General features: G+C 44.2%; 1 protein-coding gene across 3 annotated transcripts in view; it reads right to left on the reverse strand.

Moving 5' to 3' along the window:
• The window catches only part of KCNH2 (potassium voltage-gated channel subfamily H member 2), a 293700-nt gene that overhangs the window by 158542 nt on the left and 121754 nt on the right, over positions 1–13404 (reverse strand). For all 3 annotated transcript variants that reach the window (XM_073632572.1, XM_073632571.1, XM_073632570.1), the window contains exons 3-4: positions 5446–5607; positions 2693–3136 (exon numbers count right to left, since the gene is read on the reverse strand). In XM_073632572.1, the coding sequence (XP_073488673.1) occupies positions 2693–3136; positions 5446–5607 (606 nt within the window). The remainder of the gene's footprint in view (positions 1–2692; positions 3137–5445; positions 5608–13404) is intronic.

Below are 13404 nucleotides of genomic sequence, written 5' to 3' on the forward strand. Positions count from 1 at the left end.
CCAAAATGTATGGAGGAAGGTGCTCTGGTCTGATAACTAATAGACTAAAATTGAACTTTTTGGCCATCAAAGAAAACGCTATGTCTGGGGCAAACTCAACACATCACATCACTCAAAGAACAACCATCCCCACTGTGAAACATGGTGGTGGCAGCATCATGCTGTGGGGATGTTTTTCAGCAGTTGGGACTGGGAAACTGGTCAGAGTTGAGGGAAAGATGGATGGTGCTAAATACAGGGATATTCTTGAGTAAAACCTGTAGCACTCTGTGTGTGATTTGAGGCTAGGATGGAGGTTCACCTTCCAGCAGGACAATGAGTGGTTTAAATGGAAACGTGGAAATGTGTTGGAATGGCCTAGCCAAAGCCCAGACCTCAATCCAATAGAAAATCTGTGGTCAGACTTAAAGATTGCTGTTCACAAGTGCAAACCATCCAACTTGAAGGAGCTGGAGCAGTTTTGCAAGGAGGAATGGGCACCTCATAGAGACTTATCCAAAGAGACTTGGAGCTGTGATAGCCACAAAAGGTGTCTCTACAAAGTATTGACTTTAGGGGGGTGAATAGTTATGCACATTGACTTTTTCTGTTATTTTGTCCTATTTGTTGTTTGTTCACAATAAAAAAAAAAAACATCTTCAAAGTTGTGGGCGTGTTCTGTAAATGAAATGATGCAAATCCTCAAACAATCCATGTTAATTCCAGGTTGTGAGGCAACAAAAAACACAAAAAATGCCTAGGGGGGTGAATACTTTTGCAAGGCACTGTAAGTGGGGACTCCGGATGTAAGGGGGGACTCTGAAAGGGATATTTTTTGCCCACCAATATTTGTGAAATATAGGATTTGGTGCTTGTACACAGAAGTGTGTAGAGCCCTAGATCCTGATCTAGAGCATTGAGAGTTCCCCCTCTTGGTCTGGTCTATAGGAACAATCTAGAGCAGGGTTCTCCACCCTATGGCCCTCCAGTTGTTCAGGAACTACAATTCCCATCATGCCCAGTCATGTGTGTGAATGTCAGAGTTTTGCAATGCCTCATGGGACATGTAGTTCCGCAACAGCTGGAGGGAAGTAGATTGGAGATCCCTAATCTAGAGCACTGAGAGTTCCCCTCCTGGTCCGGTCTATAGGAACAATCTAGAGCATTGAGATTTCCCTTCTTGGCCTGGTCTATAGAAACAATCTAGAGCACTGATTGTTCCTATAGACCAGACAAGGAGAACTCTTAGTGCTCTAGATTGTTCCTATAGACCAGATCAGGAGGGGGACTATCTAGAGCACTAAGAGTTCTCCTCCTGTTCTGGTCTATAGGAACAATCTAGAGCACTAATGCCGCGTACACACGGCCAGACTTGTCAACGGGCTAAACGGCATTTCCGATGGAGAGATTTAGAACATGTTCTATATCTGAGTCCATCGGAAATGCAGACAGAAAAAGTCCGATGGGGCATACACACGGTCGGAATGTCCGACTGAAAGCTCCCATTGGACTTTTTCTGTCAGAAATCCGGCCTTGTCTACGCGGCATAAGAGTTCTCCTCCTGATCTGGTCTATAGAAACAATGTATTCTAGAGCATTGAGAGTTCCTCTCTTGGTCTGGTCTATAGGAACAATCTAGAGCATTGAGAGTTCCCCTCTTGGCCTGGTCTATAAGACTATATTACACATTAGTGCAAGCTAAGTAAATGGAGAAGGTTTTGTGCTATGGGACCATGGGCCACCCACACCCAGGCTGATCCGGAATGTCACAAGGTAGCAACCATTATGGAATAGGAGGTGGCGTTACCCTTATGTTTATGTCCTACAGTAAGGCCCTGGTCCTGGAACTGGCAAAACAACGCCCCACCAGAAGGTGCTACAATCCTCTTCATCACACTTTCCACTCAATTTACTTTCCACTTGCCAGCACTTTACAGAAAAAAAACACATGAACTGGAGTCAGACGCACACCCCAAAAGATTATCAAAAAAGAATGGGAAATTCCCCCGGGGGGTTTTTTAGTTCTTTTATCTCTGGATATGCGACAGTTTTTTGGAATTCATCCTTCTAGTGGTAAATATACTAATATAACATTACATTTACATAGATGCTAGTACGCTATAAAGTGTTAGAATAATGAACTTTTTTGATGTATTTCACCAGAATACAAATCCCCTGAAGAAGACCGCATCATTGGTCGAAACGCGTCAGTGTATTCATGTGGATGTCAATAAAATTTTTAATATTTTAACTGTATTGTATTGCCATATATTGATGAAATATTCTTTGAGACATGCCCGTAACCAGAGTATATATTCTTTTGTATAATTGATGAATAACCTGTACGTTGCCATCTGTATCAATAAATAATTTCAATATACTTTTACTATATGATCCTTACATCATTATGCCACTAACCCCCCCCCAGGGGGAATTTCCCATTCTTTTTTGACTTGCTACCACTTTTACCATCTTCTAATCAGACAGGAACCTCCTCATTACAGAACAGTAACTCGGCTTCAGAGGTCTCTCCTTCGGTAATCACTTTTGCAGGGTACACGTCTCCTCCTCACTTACACCCTTCCACTACAGAGAGGTGGTAACAATACAGTACACCACAAATCTTATCCTTCTTGTTGAATTAGAAGGTCTTCAAAAAAGTCAACTCAATAACGAAATGTGTTGGTTGGAATATATCTCGGGGTTGACCTACCTGTGCTGGAGTTGCGACTCCTGAACTTCTTGTCCAAGTCCACCTTCATGGCCTCGATTTCATCCACGGAGGACGCCCTGCGGATGCTGTAGAAGCTCTCACGGGAGCGGCTGCGGGTGAGGCTGCAGTTGGAAAAGGACATGTCGAGGTTGAGGTGATCCTTGTCCATACGTGGAGAAGACTGAACCACTGAATCTTTACCGCCATCGTCCTCCGGGAAAACCTTTGACTCCGCGATGCCGATCAACGCCTGCTGGTCCTCAGGCCTAGAGCCAATGCAGTTCTCAGCTGGAGTGGTGCTGACATCTTCCAGGGCCACCGAGTCACTGGTGTGCTTGTTGAAGTCCACGACCACTACATCGGGGTCCTCCTGGGGCAGAGACTGCTTGCTGCCTGTTAGAGCCAATAAGGTGGGGAGCTTCAGGCGGAAGGACTTCCCGCGACCTGCAAGAAAAGAACATTTGGTAATGCACACTCTGAGCCAATAGACAACCTGCATGGGCAAAACCCACCAAATATATGACCCTCAGAGACCACACACATAGATATACAACCCTCACAGACCACACACATCAATGCACGATCCTCAGAGACCACAAACATCAATATACAACCCTCACAGACCACATACACATCAATGTACGACCCTCAGAGACCACACACATCAATGTACGACCCTCAGAGACCACACACATCAATATACAACCCTCAGAGACCACACACATCAATATACAACCCTCACAGACCACACACATCAATGTACGACCCTCACAGACCACACACACATAAATGTATGATCCTCAGAGACCACACACATCAATGTACGACCCTCAGAGACCACACACATCAATGTACGATCCTCAGAGACCACACACATCAATGTACGACCCTCAGAGACCACACACATCAATGTACGACCCCCAGAGACCACACACATCAATGTACGACCCCCAGAGACCACACACATCAATGTACGACCCTCACAGACCACACACATCAATGTACGAACCTCACAGACCACACACATCAATGTAAGACCCTCAGAGAGCACATACATCAATGTACGACCTTCAGAGACCACACACATCAATGTACGACCCTCAGAGACCACACACATCAATGTACGACCCTCACAGACCACACACACATAAATGTATGATCCTCAGAGACCACACACATCAATGTACGACCCTCAGAGACCACACACATCAATGTACGATCCTCAGAGACCACACACATCAATGTACGACCCTCAGAGACCACACACATCAATGTACGACCCTCAGAGACCACACACATCAATATACAACCCTCAGAGACCACACACATCAATATACAACCCTCACAGACCACACACATCAATGTACGACCCTCACAGACCACACACACATAAATGTATGATCCTCAGAGACCACACACATCAATGTACGACCCTCAGAGACCACACACATCAATGTACGATCCTCAGAGACCACACACATCAATGTACGACCCTCAGAGACCACGCACATCAATGTACGACCCCCAGAGACCACACACATCAATGTACGACCCCCAGAGACCACACACATCAATGTACGACCCTCAGAGACCACACACATCAATGTACGACCCTCAGAGACCACACACATCAATGTACGACCCTCAGAGACCACACACATCAATGTACGACCCTCAGAGACCACACACATCAATGTACGACCCTCAGAGACCACACACATCAATGTACGACCCTCAGAGACCACACACATCAATGTACGACCCTCAGAAACCACACACATCAATGTACGACCCTCAGAGACCACACACATCAATGTACGACCCTCAGAGACCACACACATCAATGTACGACCCTCAGAGACCACACACATCAATGTACGATCCTCAGAGACCACACACATCAATGTACGACCCCCAGAGACCACACACATCAATGTACGACCCTCAGAGACCACACACATCAATGTACGACCCTCAGAGACCACACACATCAATGTACGACCCTCAGAGACCACACACATCAATGTACGACCCTCAGAGACCACACACATCAATGTACGACCCTCAGAGACCACACACATCAATGTACGATCCTCAGAGACCACACACATCAATGTACGACCCCCAGAGACCACACACATCAATGTACGACCCTCACAGACCACACACATCAATGTACGAACCTCACAGACCACACACATCAATGTAAGACCCTCAGAGAGCACATACATCAATGTACGACCTTCAGAGACCACACACATCAATGTACGACCCTCAGAGACCACACACATCAATGTACGACCCTCAGAGACCACATACACATCAATGTACGACCCTCAGAGACCACACACATCAATGTACGACCCTCACAGACCACACACATCAATGTACGACCCTCACAGACCACACACATCAATGTACGACCCTCAGAGACCACACACATCAATGTACGACCCTCAGAGACCACACACATCAATGTACGACCCTCAGAGACCACACACATCAATGTACGACCCTCAGAGACCACACACATCAATGTACGACCCTCAGAGACCACACACATCAATGTACGACCCTCAGAGACCACACACATCAATGTATGTCCCATGTAAACCACAGAGGTCCTCTTTATGGGGGCTGCAAAGATCAGGACCAATGTGAGGATGTGATTGGTTGCTGTGGATTATAAAGGACTGTCTGAGACAATTCTCCGTCAGTACCGGTAACATAAGGTGGGGCGGTGGCGGTCTTACCTGAGGGGAACCAGTGTGACTGCACCCGGTGGTTGGTGTTTTTGCTCGGAGACGTCAGGTGCTCCTTTTCCATCACCACCTCAAAGTTCAGGATGAACATAATGACAGCCCCATCCTCATTCTTCACCGGGACTACATCAACCAGACACAGGAAGCAGCTTCCTACGGGAGAGACAAAGGTAAAACATCACTATGACATCACACTGGAAGTCCCTCCCCCTAGATCTCCTACTACTGGGGTCAGCATATCAATTTTTAGCATCTGTTAGGAAGAGATTTCCTCTCTGACCTACAAATTAGTATATACATATATCCGTATATATAGGTCACCCCTCACTATATACAGGTCACCCCTCACAGGTCACCCCTCACTATATACAGGTCACTCCTCATTATATACGGGTCACCCCTCACTATATACAGGTCACCCCTCACTATATACAGGTCACTCCTCACTAAATACGGGTCACCCCCTCCCTATATACAGATCACCCCTCCCTTTATACAAGTCACCATATAGGAAGTCACCACTCACTATATACAGATCACTCCTCACTATATACAGATCACCCCTCCCTTTATACAAGTCACCATATAGGAAGTCACCCCTCACTATATACAGATCACCCCTCACTATATACAGGTCACCACTCACTATATACAGATCACTCCTCACTATATACAGATCACCCCTCACTATATACAGATCACCACTCACTATATACAGATCACTCCTCACTATATACAGATCACTCCTCACTATATACAGATCACCACTCACTATATACAGATCACCCCTCACTATATACAGATCACCCCTCACTATATACAGATCACTCCTCACTATATACAGATCACTCCTCACTATATACAGATCACCCCTCACTATATACAGATCACCCCTCACTATATACAGATCACCCCTCGCTATATACAGATCACCCCTCGCTATATACAGGTCACTCCTCACTATATACAGATCACCCCTCACTATATACAGATCACCACTCACTATATACAGATCACCACTCACTATATACAGATCACCACTCACTATATACAGATCACCCCTCACTATATACAGATCACCACTCACTATATACAGATCACCACTCACTATATACAGATCACTCCTCACTATATACAGATCACCCCTCACTATATACAGATCACCACTCACTATATACAGATCACCCCTCACTATATACAGATCACTCCTCACTATATACAGATCACTCCTCACTATATACAGATCACCCCTCACTATATACAGATCACCACTCACTATATACAGATCACCCCTCACTATATACAGATCACCCCTCACTATATACAGATCACCCCTCACTATATACAGGTCACTCCTCACTATATACAGGTCACTCCTCACTATATACAGATCACTCCTCACTATATACAGATCACTCCTCACTATATACAGATCACTCCTCACTATATACAGATCACCCCTCACTATATACAGATCACTCCTCACTATATACAGATCACTCCTCACTATATACAGATCACCCCTCACTATATACAGATCACTCCTCACTATATACAGATCACTCCTCACTATATACAGGTCACTCCTCACTATATACAGATCACTCCTCACTATATACAGATCACTCCTCACTATATACAGATCACTCCTCACTATATACAGATCACTCCTCACTATATACAGATCACTCACCCCTCACTATATACAGATCACCCCTCACTATATACAGATCACTCCTCACTATATACAGATCACTCACCCCTCACTATATACAGATCACTCCTCACTATATACAGATCACTCCTCACTATATACAGATCACCCCTCACTATATACAGATCACCACTCACTATATACAGATCACCCCTCACTATATACAGATCACTCCTCACTATATACAGATCACCCCTCACTATATACAGATCACCACTCACTATATACAGATCACCACTCACTATATACAGATCACTCCTCACTATATACAGATCACCCCTCACTATATACAGATCACCCCTCACTATATACAGATCACCACTCACTATATACAGATCACCCCTCACTATATACAGATCACTCCTCACTATATACAGGTCACCCCTCACTATATACAGATCACCCCTCACTATATACAGATCACCCCTCACTATATACAGATCACCACTCACTATATACAGATCACTCCTCACTATATACAGATCACTCCTCACTATATACAGATCACTCCTCACTATATACAGATCACCCCTCACTATATACAGATCACTCCTCACTATATACAGATCACTCCTCACTATATACAGATCACCCCTCACTATATACAGATCACCCCTCACTATATACAGATCACTCCTCACTATATACAGATCACTCCTCACTATATACAGATCACTCCTCACTATATACAGATCACCCCTCACTATATACAGATCACCCCTCACTATATACAGATCACCCCTCACTATATACAGATCACCACTCACTATATACAGATCACTCCTCACTATATACAGGTCACTCCTCACTATATACAGATCACTCCTCACTATATACAGATCACTCCTCACTATATACAGATCACTCCTCACTATATACAGATCACTCCTCACTATATACAGATCACTCCTCACTATATACAGATCACTCCTCACTATATACAGATCACCCCTCACTATATACAGATCACCCCTCACTATATACAGATCACCCCTCACTATATACAGATCACCACTCACTATATACAGATCACTCCTCACTATATACAGGTCACTCCTCACTATATACAGATCACTCCTCACTATATACAGATCACTCCTCACTATATACAGATCACTCCTACAACGCAAATGTGCAACATGGCCGCCCACCGTGGAGTCTGATGATCAATACAATCCGTGTACAATGTATCCCGTCATGTATATGATATATATATATATATATATATATATATATATACCGTCCTGTGTGATATCCATCTATATACCGTCCTGTGTGATATCCATCTATATACCGTCCTGTGTGATATCCATCTATATACCGTCCTGTGTGATATCCATCTATATACCGTCCTGTGTGATATACATCTATATACCGTCCTGTGTGATATCCATCTATATACCGTCCTGTGTGATATCCATCTATATACCGTCCTGTGTGATATCCATCTATATACCGTCCTGTGTGATATCCATCTATATACCGTCCTGTGTGATATACATCTATATACCGTCCTGTGTGATATACATCTATATACCATCCTGTGTGATATCCATCTATATACCATCCTGTGTGATATCCATCTATATACCGTCCTGTGTGATATACATCTATATACCATCCTGTGTGATATCCATCTATATACCATCCTGTGTGATATACATCTATATACCATCCTGTGTGATATCCATCTATATACCGTCCTGTGTGATATCCATCTATATACCATCCTGTGTGATATACATCTATATACCATCCTGTGTGATATACATCTATATACCATCCTGTGTGATATCCATCTATATACCGTCCTGTGTGATATCCATCTATATACCGTCCTGTGTGATATCCATCTATATACCGTCCTGTGTGATATCCATCTATATACCATCCTGTGTGATATCCATCTATATACCATCCTGTGTGATATACATCTATATACCATCCTGTGTGATATCCATCTATATACCGTCCTGTGTGATATACATCTATATACCGTCCTGTGTGATATACATCTATATACCGTCCTGTGTGATATACATCTATATACCGTCCTGTGTGATATACATCTATATACCATCCTGTGTGATATACATCTATATACCGTCCTGTGTGATATACATCTATATACCATCCTGTGTGATATACATCTATATACCGTCCTGTGTGATATCCATCTATATACCGTCCTGTGTGATATACATCTATATACCGTCCTGTGTGATATACATCTATATACCATCCTGTGTGATATACATCTATATACCGTCCTGTGTGATATACATCTATATACCGTCCTGTGTGATATCCATCTATATACCGTCCTGTGTGATATCCATCTATATACCGTCCTGTGTGATATACATCTATATACCATCCTGTGTGATATACATCTATATACCGTCCTGTGTGATATCCATCTATATACCGTCCTGTGTGATATCCATCTATATACCATCCTGTGTGATATCCATCTATATACCATCCTGTGTGATATCCATCTATATACCGTCCTGTGTGATATACATCTATATACCGTCCTGTGTGATATACACTCACCGGCCACTTTATTAGGTACACTCGTTCAGTTGCTCAGTAACACACATTGCTAATCAGCCAATCACACGGCAGGGACTCAATGTATTTAGGTATCTAGACGTGGTGAAGGTGACTTGCTGTATCAGAATGGGGAAGGAAGGAGATGGAAGTATGATCGCCACCTCATCCCTTTAAACCTGAACACATATTGATTACTCGGGTTCTGGGGCTGATTAAGGTGATAATTAAACTCACTTGGATCCTCATCTGCATTTAATCGTCCTCAGATCTGTGTAATTATTATGTGTTCGGGTGTAAAGGGATGAGGTGACAACCCTAGATGGAAGTGACTTTGAACGTGGCACGGTTGGTTGTTGGTGGCAGACGGGCCGGTCTGAGATTTCTGGGGTTTTCACACACAATCATCTCTCGGGCTTACAGAGAATGATGGGAAAAAGAGAAAATATCCAGTGACTACAGTGTCCCCATCTTCTGATGGCTCCTTCCAGCAGGATAATGTACCATGTCACAAAGCTCCAATCATCTCACCACTGGACAATGAGGTCACTGTACTCCAATGGCCTCCACACTCACCACATCTCATCCAATAGAGCACCTTTGGGATGTGGTGGAATGGGAGATTGGCATTATGGATGTGCAGCCGACAAATCTGCAGGAACTGTGTGATATTATCAGGTCACTATGGAGGAAAATCCCTGAGGAACGTTTCCAACACCTTGTTGTATTTATGCCACCAAGAATGAAGGCAAAAGGGAGTCCAACCGGGACTAGCAAGGAGGACCTAATAAAGTCTCTGGAGAGTGTATCTATATAATGTCCTGTGGCCCCCCCAGGTGTGCGGTCCCCAGACGTTCCCTCCGTGTGATATATCTACAGGATCTGACAAAAGTAAGTACACCCCTCAGTGACATTGGTGTAAATCTTTTCTTCTCTCTTTTCATGTGACAACACTGAAGAAATGACACTTGTCTACAATGTAAAGTAGTGAGTGTACAGCTTGTATAACAGTGTAAATTTGCTGTCCCCTCAAAATAACTCAACACACAGCCATTAATGTCTAAACCGCTGGCAACAAAAGTCAGTACACCCCTAAGTGAAAATCTCCAAATTGGGCCCAAAGTGTCAATATTTTGTGTGGCCGCCATTATTTTCCAGCACTGCCTTAACCCTCTTGGACATGGAGGTCACCAGAGCTTCACAGGTTGTCACTGGAGTCCTCTTCCCCTCCCCCATGATGACATCACAGAGCTGGTGGATGTTAGAGACCTTGCGCTCCTCCACCTTCCGTTTGAGGATGTCCCACAGATGATCAATAGGTTTAGGTCTGGAGACATGCTTGGCCAGTCCATCACCTTTACCCTCAGCTTCTTTAGCAAGGCAGTGGTGGTCTTGGAGGTGTGTTTGGGGTGGTTATCATGTTGGAATACTGCCCTGCGGTCCAGTCTCTGAAGGGAGGGGATCATGCTCTGCTTCAGTATATCACAGTACATGTTGGCATTCATGGTTCCCTCAATGATCTGTAGCCCCCCCAGTGCCGGCAGCACTCATGCAGCCCCAGACCATGACACCCCCACCACCATGCTTGACTGTAGACAAGAGAGTGAGAGCGATAACACCAAATTGAACACACCTGCTCCCCATTCACACCTGAGACCTTGTAACACTAACGAGTCACATGACACCGGGGAGGGAAAATGGCTAATTGGGCCCAATTTGGAGATTTTCACTTAGGGGTGTACTGACTTTTGTTGCCAGCGGTTTAGACATTAATGGCTGTGTGTTGAGTTATTTTGAGGGGACAGCAAATTTACACTGTTATACAAGCTGTACACTCACTACTTTACATTGTAGACAAGTGTCATTTCTTCAGTGTTGTCACATGAAAAGATAGAAGAAAAGATTTACACAAATGTCACTGAGGGGTGTACTTACTTTTGTGAGATACTGTATATAATGTTCTGTGGCCCCCCAGGTGTGCGGTCCCCGGACGTTCCCTCGGCGTCTCCTGCGGTCCTGGCAGGCTCTGAGCTCTCGCCGTCTCCATACGGAGAGAGAGTTTGCAATGCAAATTCCCGGAGGAGATGGAAGATCCGCAGTCCGGGAGAGCGCGTCTGGCGGGATCCGTCTGCTCTGCGTCTTATAATCAGCTCCAGATTGGCCGGCCGTGAACTGCGCGATCCGGCACATCGCCTACACCTATCACACACAACGCCAATTCCTCCAATTCAGCAAAAGTCTGGAAATAGAAACTCGTGATTTCAACACAAAGTGAGAAAAAAAGAATACGGTAAAAATAGACCGCCAAAAAAAAGGAAATATACGGCTAAGAATAAAGAAGGACGCATCGGTGTGAACAAATACAAATGACGGACACAATACAGATGTTCAGGGACAAGACATTCCGTTCACAGATAACATTCACCTGATATATAAATGTGAACAGCACATTCGCTGCACATTCACCCACCAAACCTGTCCTACAAGGAGTGTGCGGAAACATTCACCTGATACATAAATGTGAACGGCACATTCGCTGCACATTCACCCACTACACCTGTCCTACAAGGAGGGTGCGGAAACATTCACCTGATAAATAAATGTGAACGGCACATTTGCTGCACATTCACCCACTACACCTGTCCTACAAGGAGGGTGCGGAAACATTCACCTGATACATAAATGTGAACGGCACATTTGCTGCACATTCACCCACCACACCTGTCCTACAAGGAGTGTGCGGAAACATTCACTTGATATATAAATGTGAACGGCACATTTTCTGCACATTCACCCACTACACCTGTCCTACAAGGAGTGTGCGGAAACATTCACCTGATAAATAAATGTGAACGGCACATTCGCTGCACATTCACCCACCACACCTGTCCTACAAGGAGTGTGCGGAAACATTCACTTGATATATAAATGTGAACGGCACATTCGCTGCACATTCACCCACTACACCTGTCCTACAAGGAGTGTGCGGAAACATTCACCTGATATATAAATGTGAACGGCACATTCACCCACTACACCTGTCCTACAAGGAGTGTGCGGAAACATTCACCTGATACATAAATATGAACGGCACATTCGCTGCACATTCACCCACCAGGTTTAATCTGTAAATTTATCAGGCTGAGATGGCAAATCATTTTCTGATGATTGAATTTTGGGGATCTGTTTTTTCCCCTCTATCAGCACTTTGAGAGTTCAAAAATTGCAAATATTTAAAATGAATAAAACAACATCAAAAAAAGTGTGATGGGAGCTTTTGGTCGGATATATTGTGTATGCTCCATCCAACTTTTTCTGTCTGAATTTCTGCCAGCAAAAGATTGAGAGCTGGTTCTCTATTTTTCCGACAGAAAAAGTTCTTGACGGAAATTCTGTTCGTCTGTATGCAATTCCGACGCGCAAAAAAACATGCATGCTCGGAAACAATTTGACGCATGCTCGGAAGCATTGAACTTCATTTTGTCGGCTCATCGTAGTGTTGTACATCACCGCGTTCTTGACGGTCGAAAGTTCAGAGAACTTTTGTGTGACTGTGTGTATGCAAGCCAAGCTTGAGCAGAATTCCGTCGGAAAAACTATCCAAAATTTTTCCGACGGAAATTCCGCTCGTGTGTACGCGGCATTAGGATACTCAGCAGAACACCTGGGGCACTCAGCAG

This window comes from Aquarana catesbeiana, linkage group LG05 (assembly GCF_042186555.1).
Source record: "Aquarana catesbeiana isolate 2022-GZ linkage group LG05, ASM4218655v1, whole genome shotgun sequence".
Taxonomy (NCBI): Eukaryota; Metazoa; Chordata; class Amphibia; order Anura; family Ranidae; genus Aquarana; species Aquarana catesbeiana.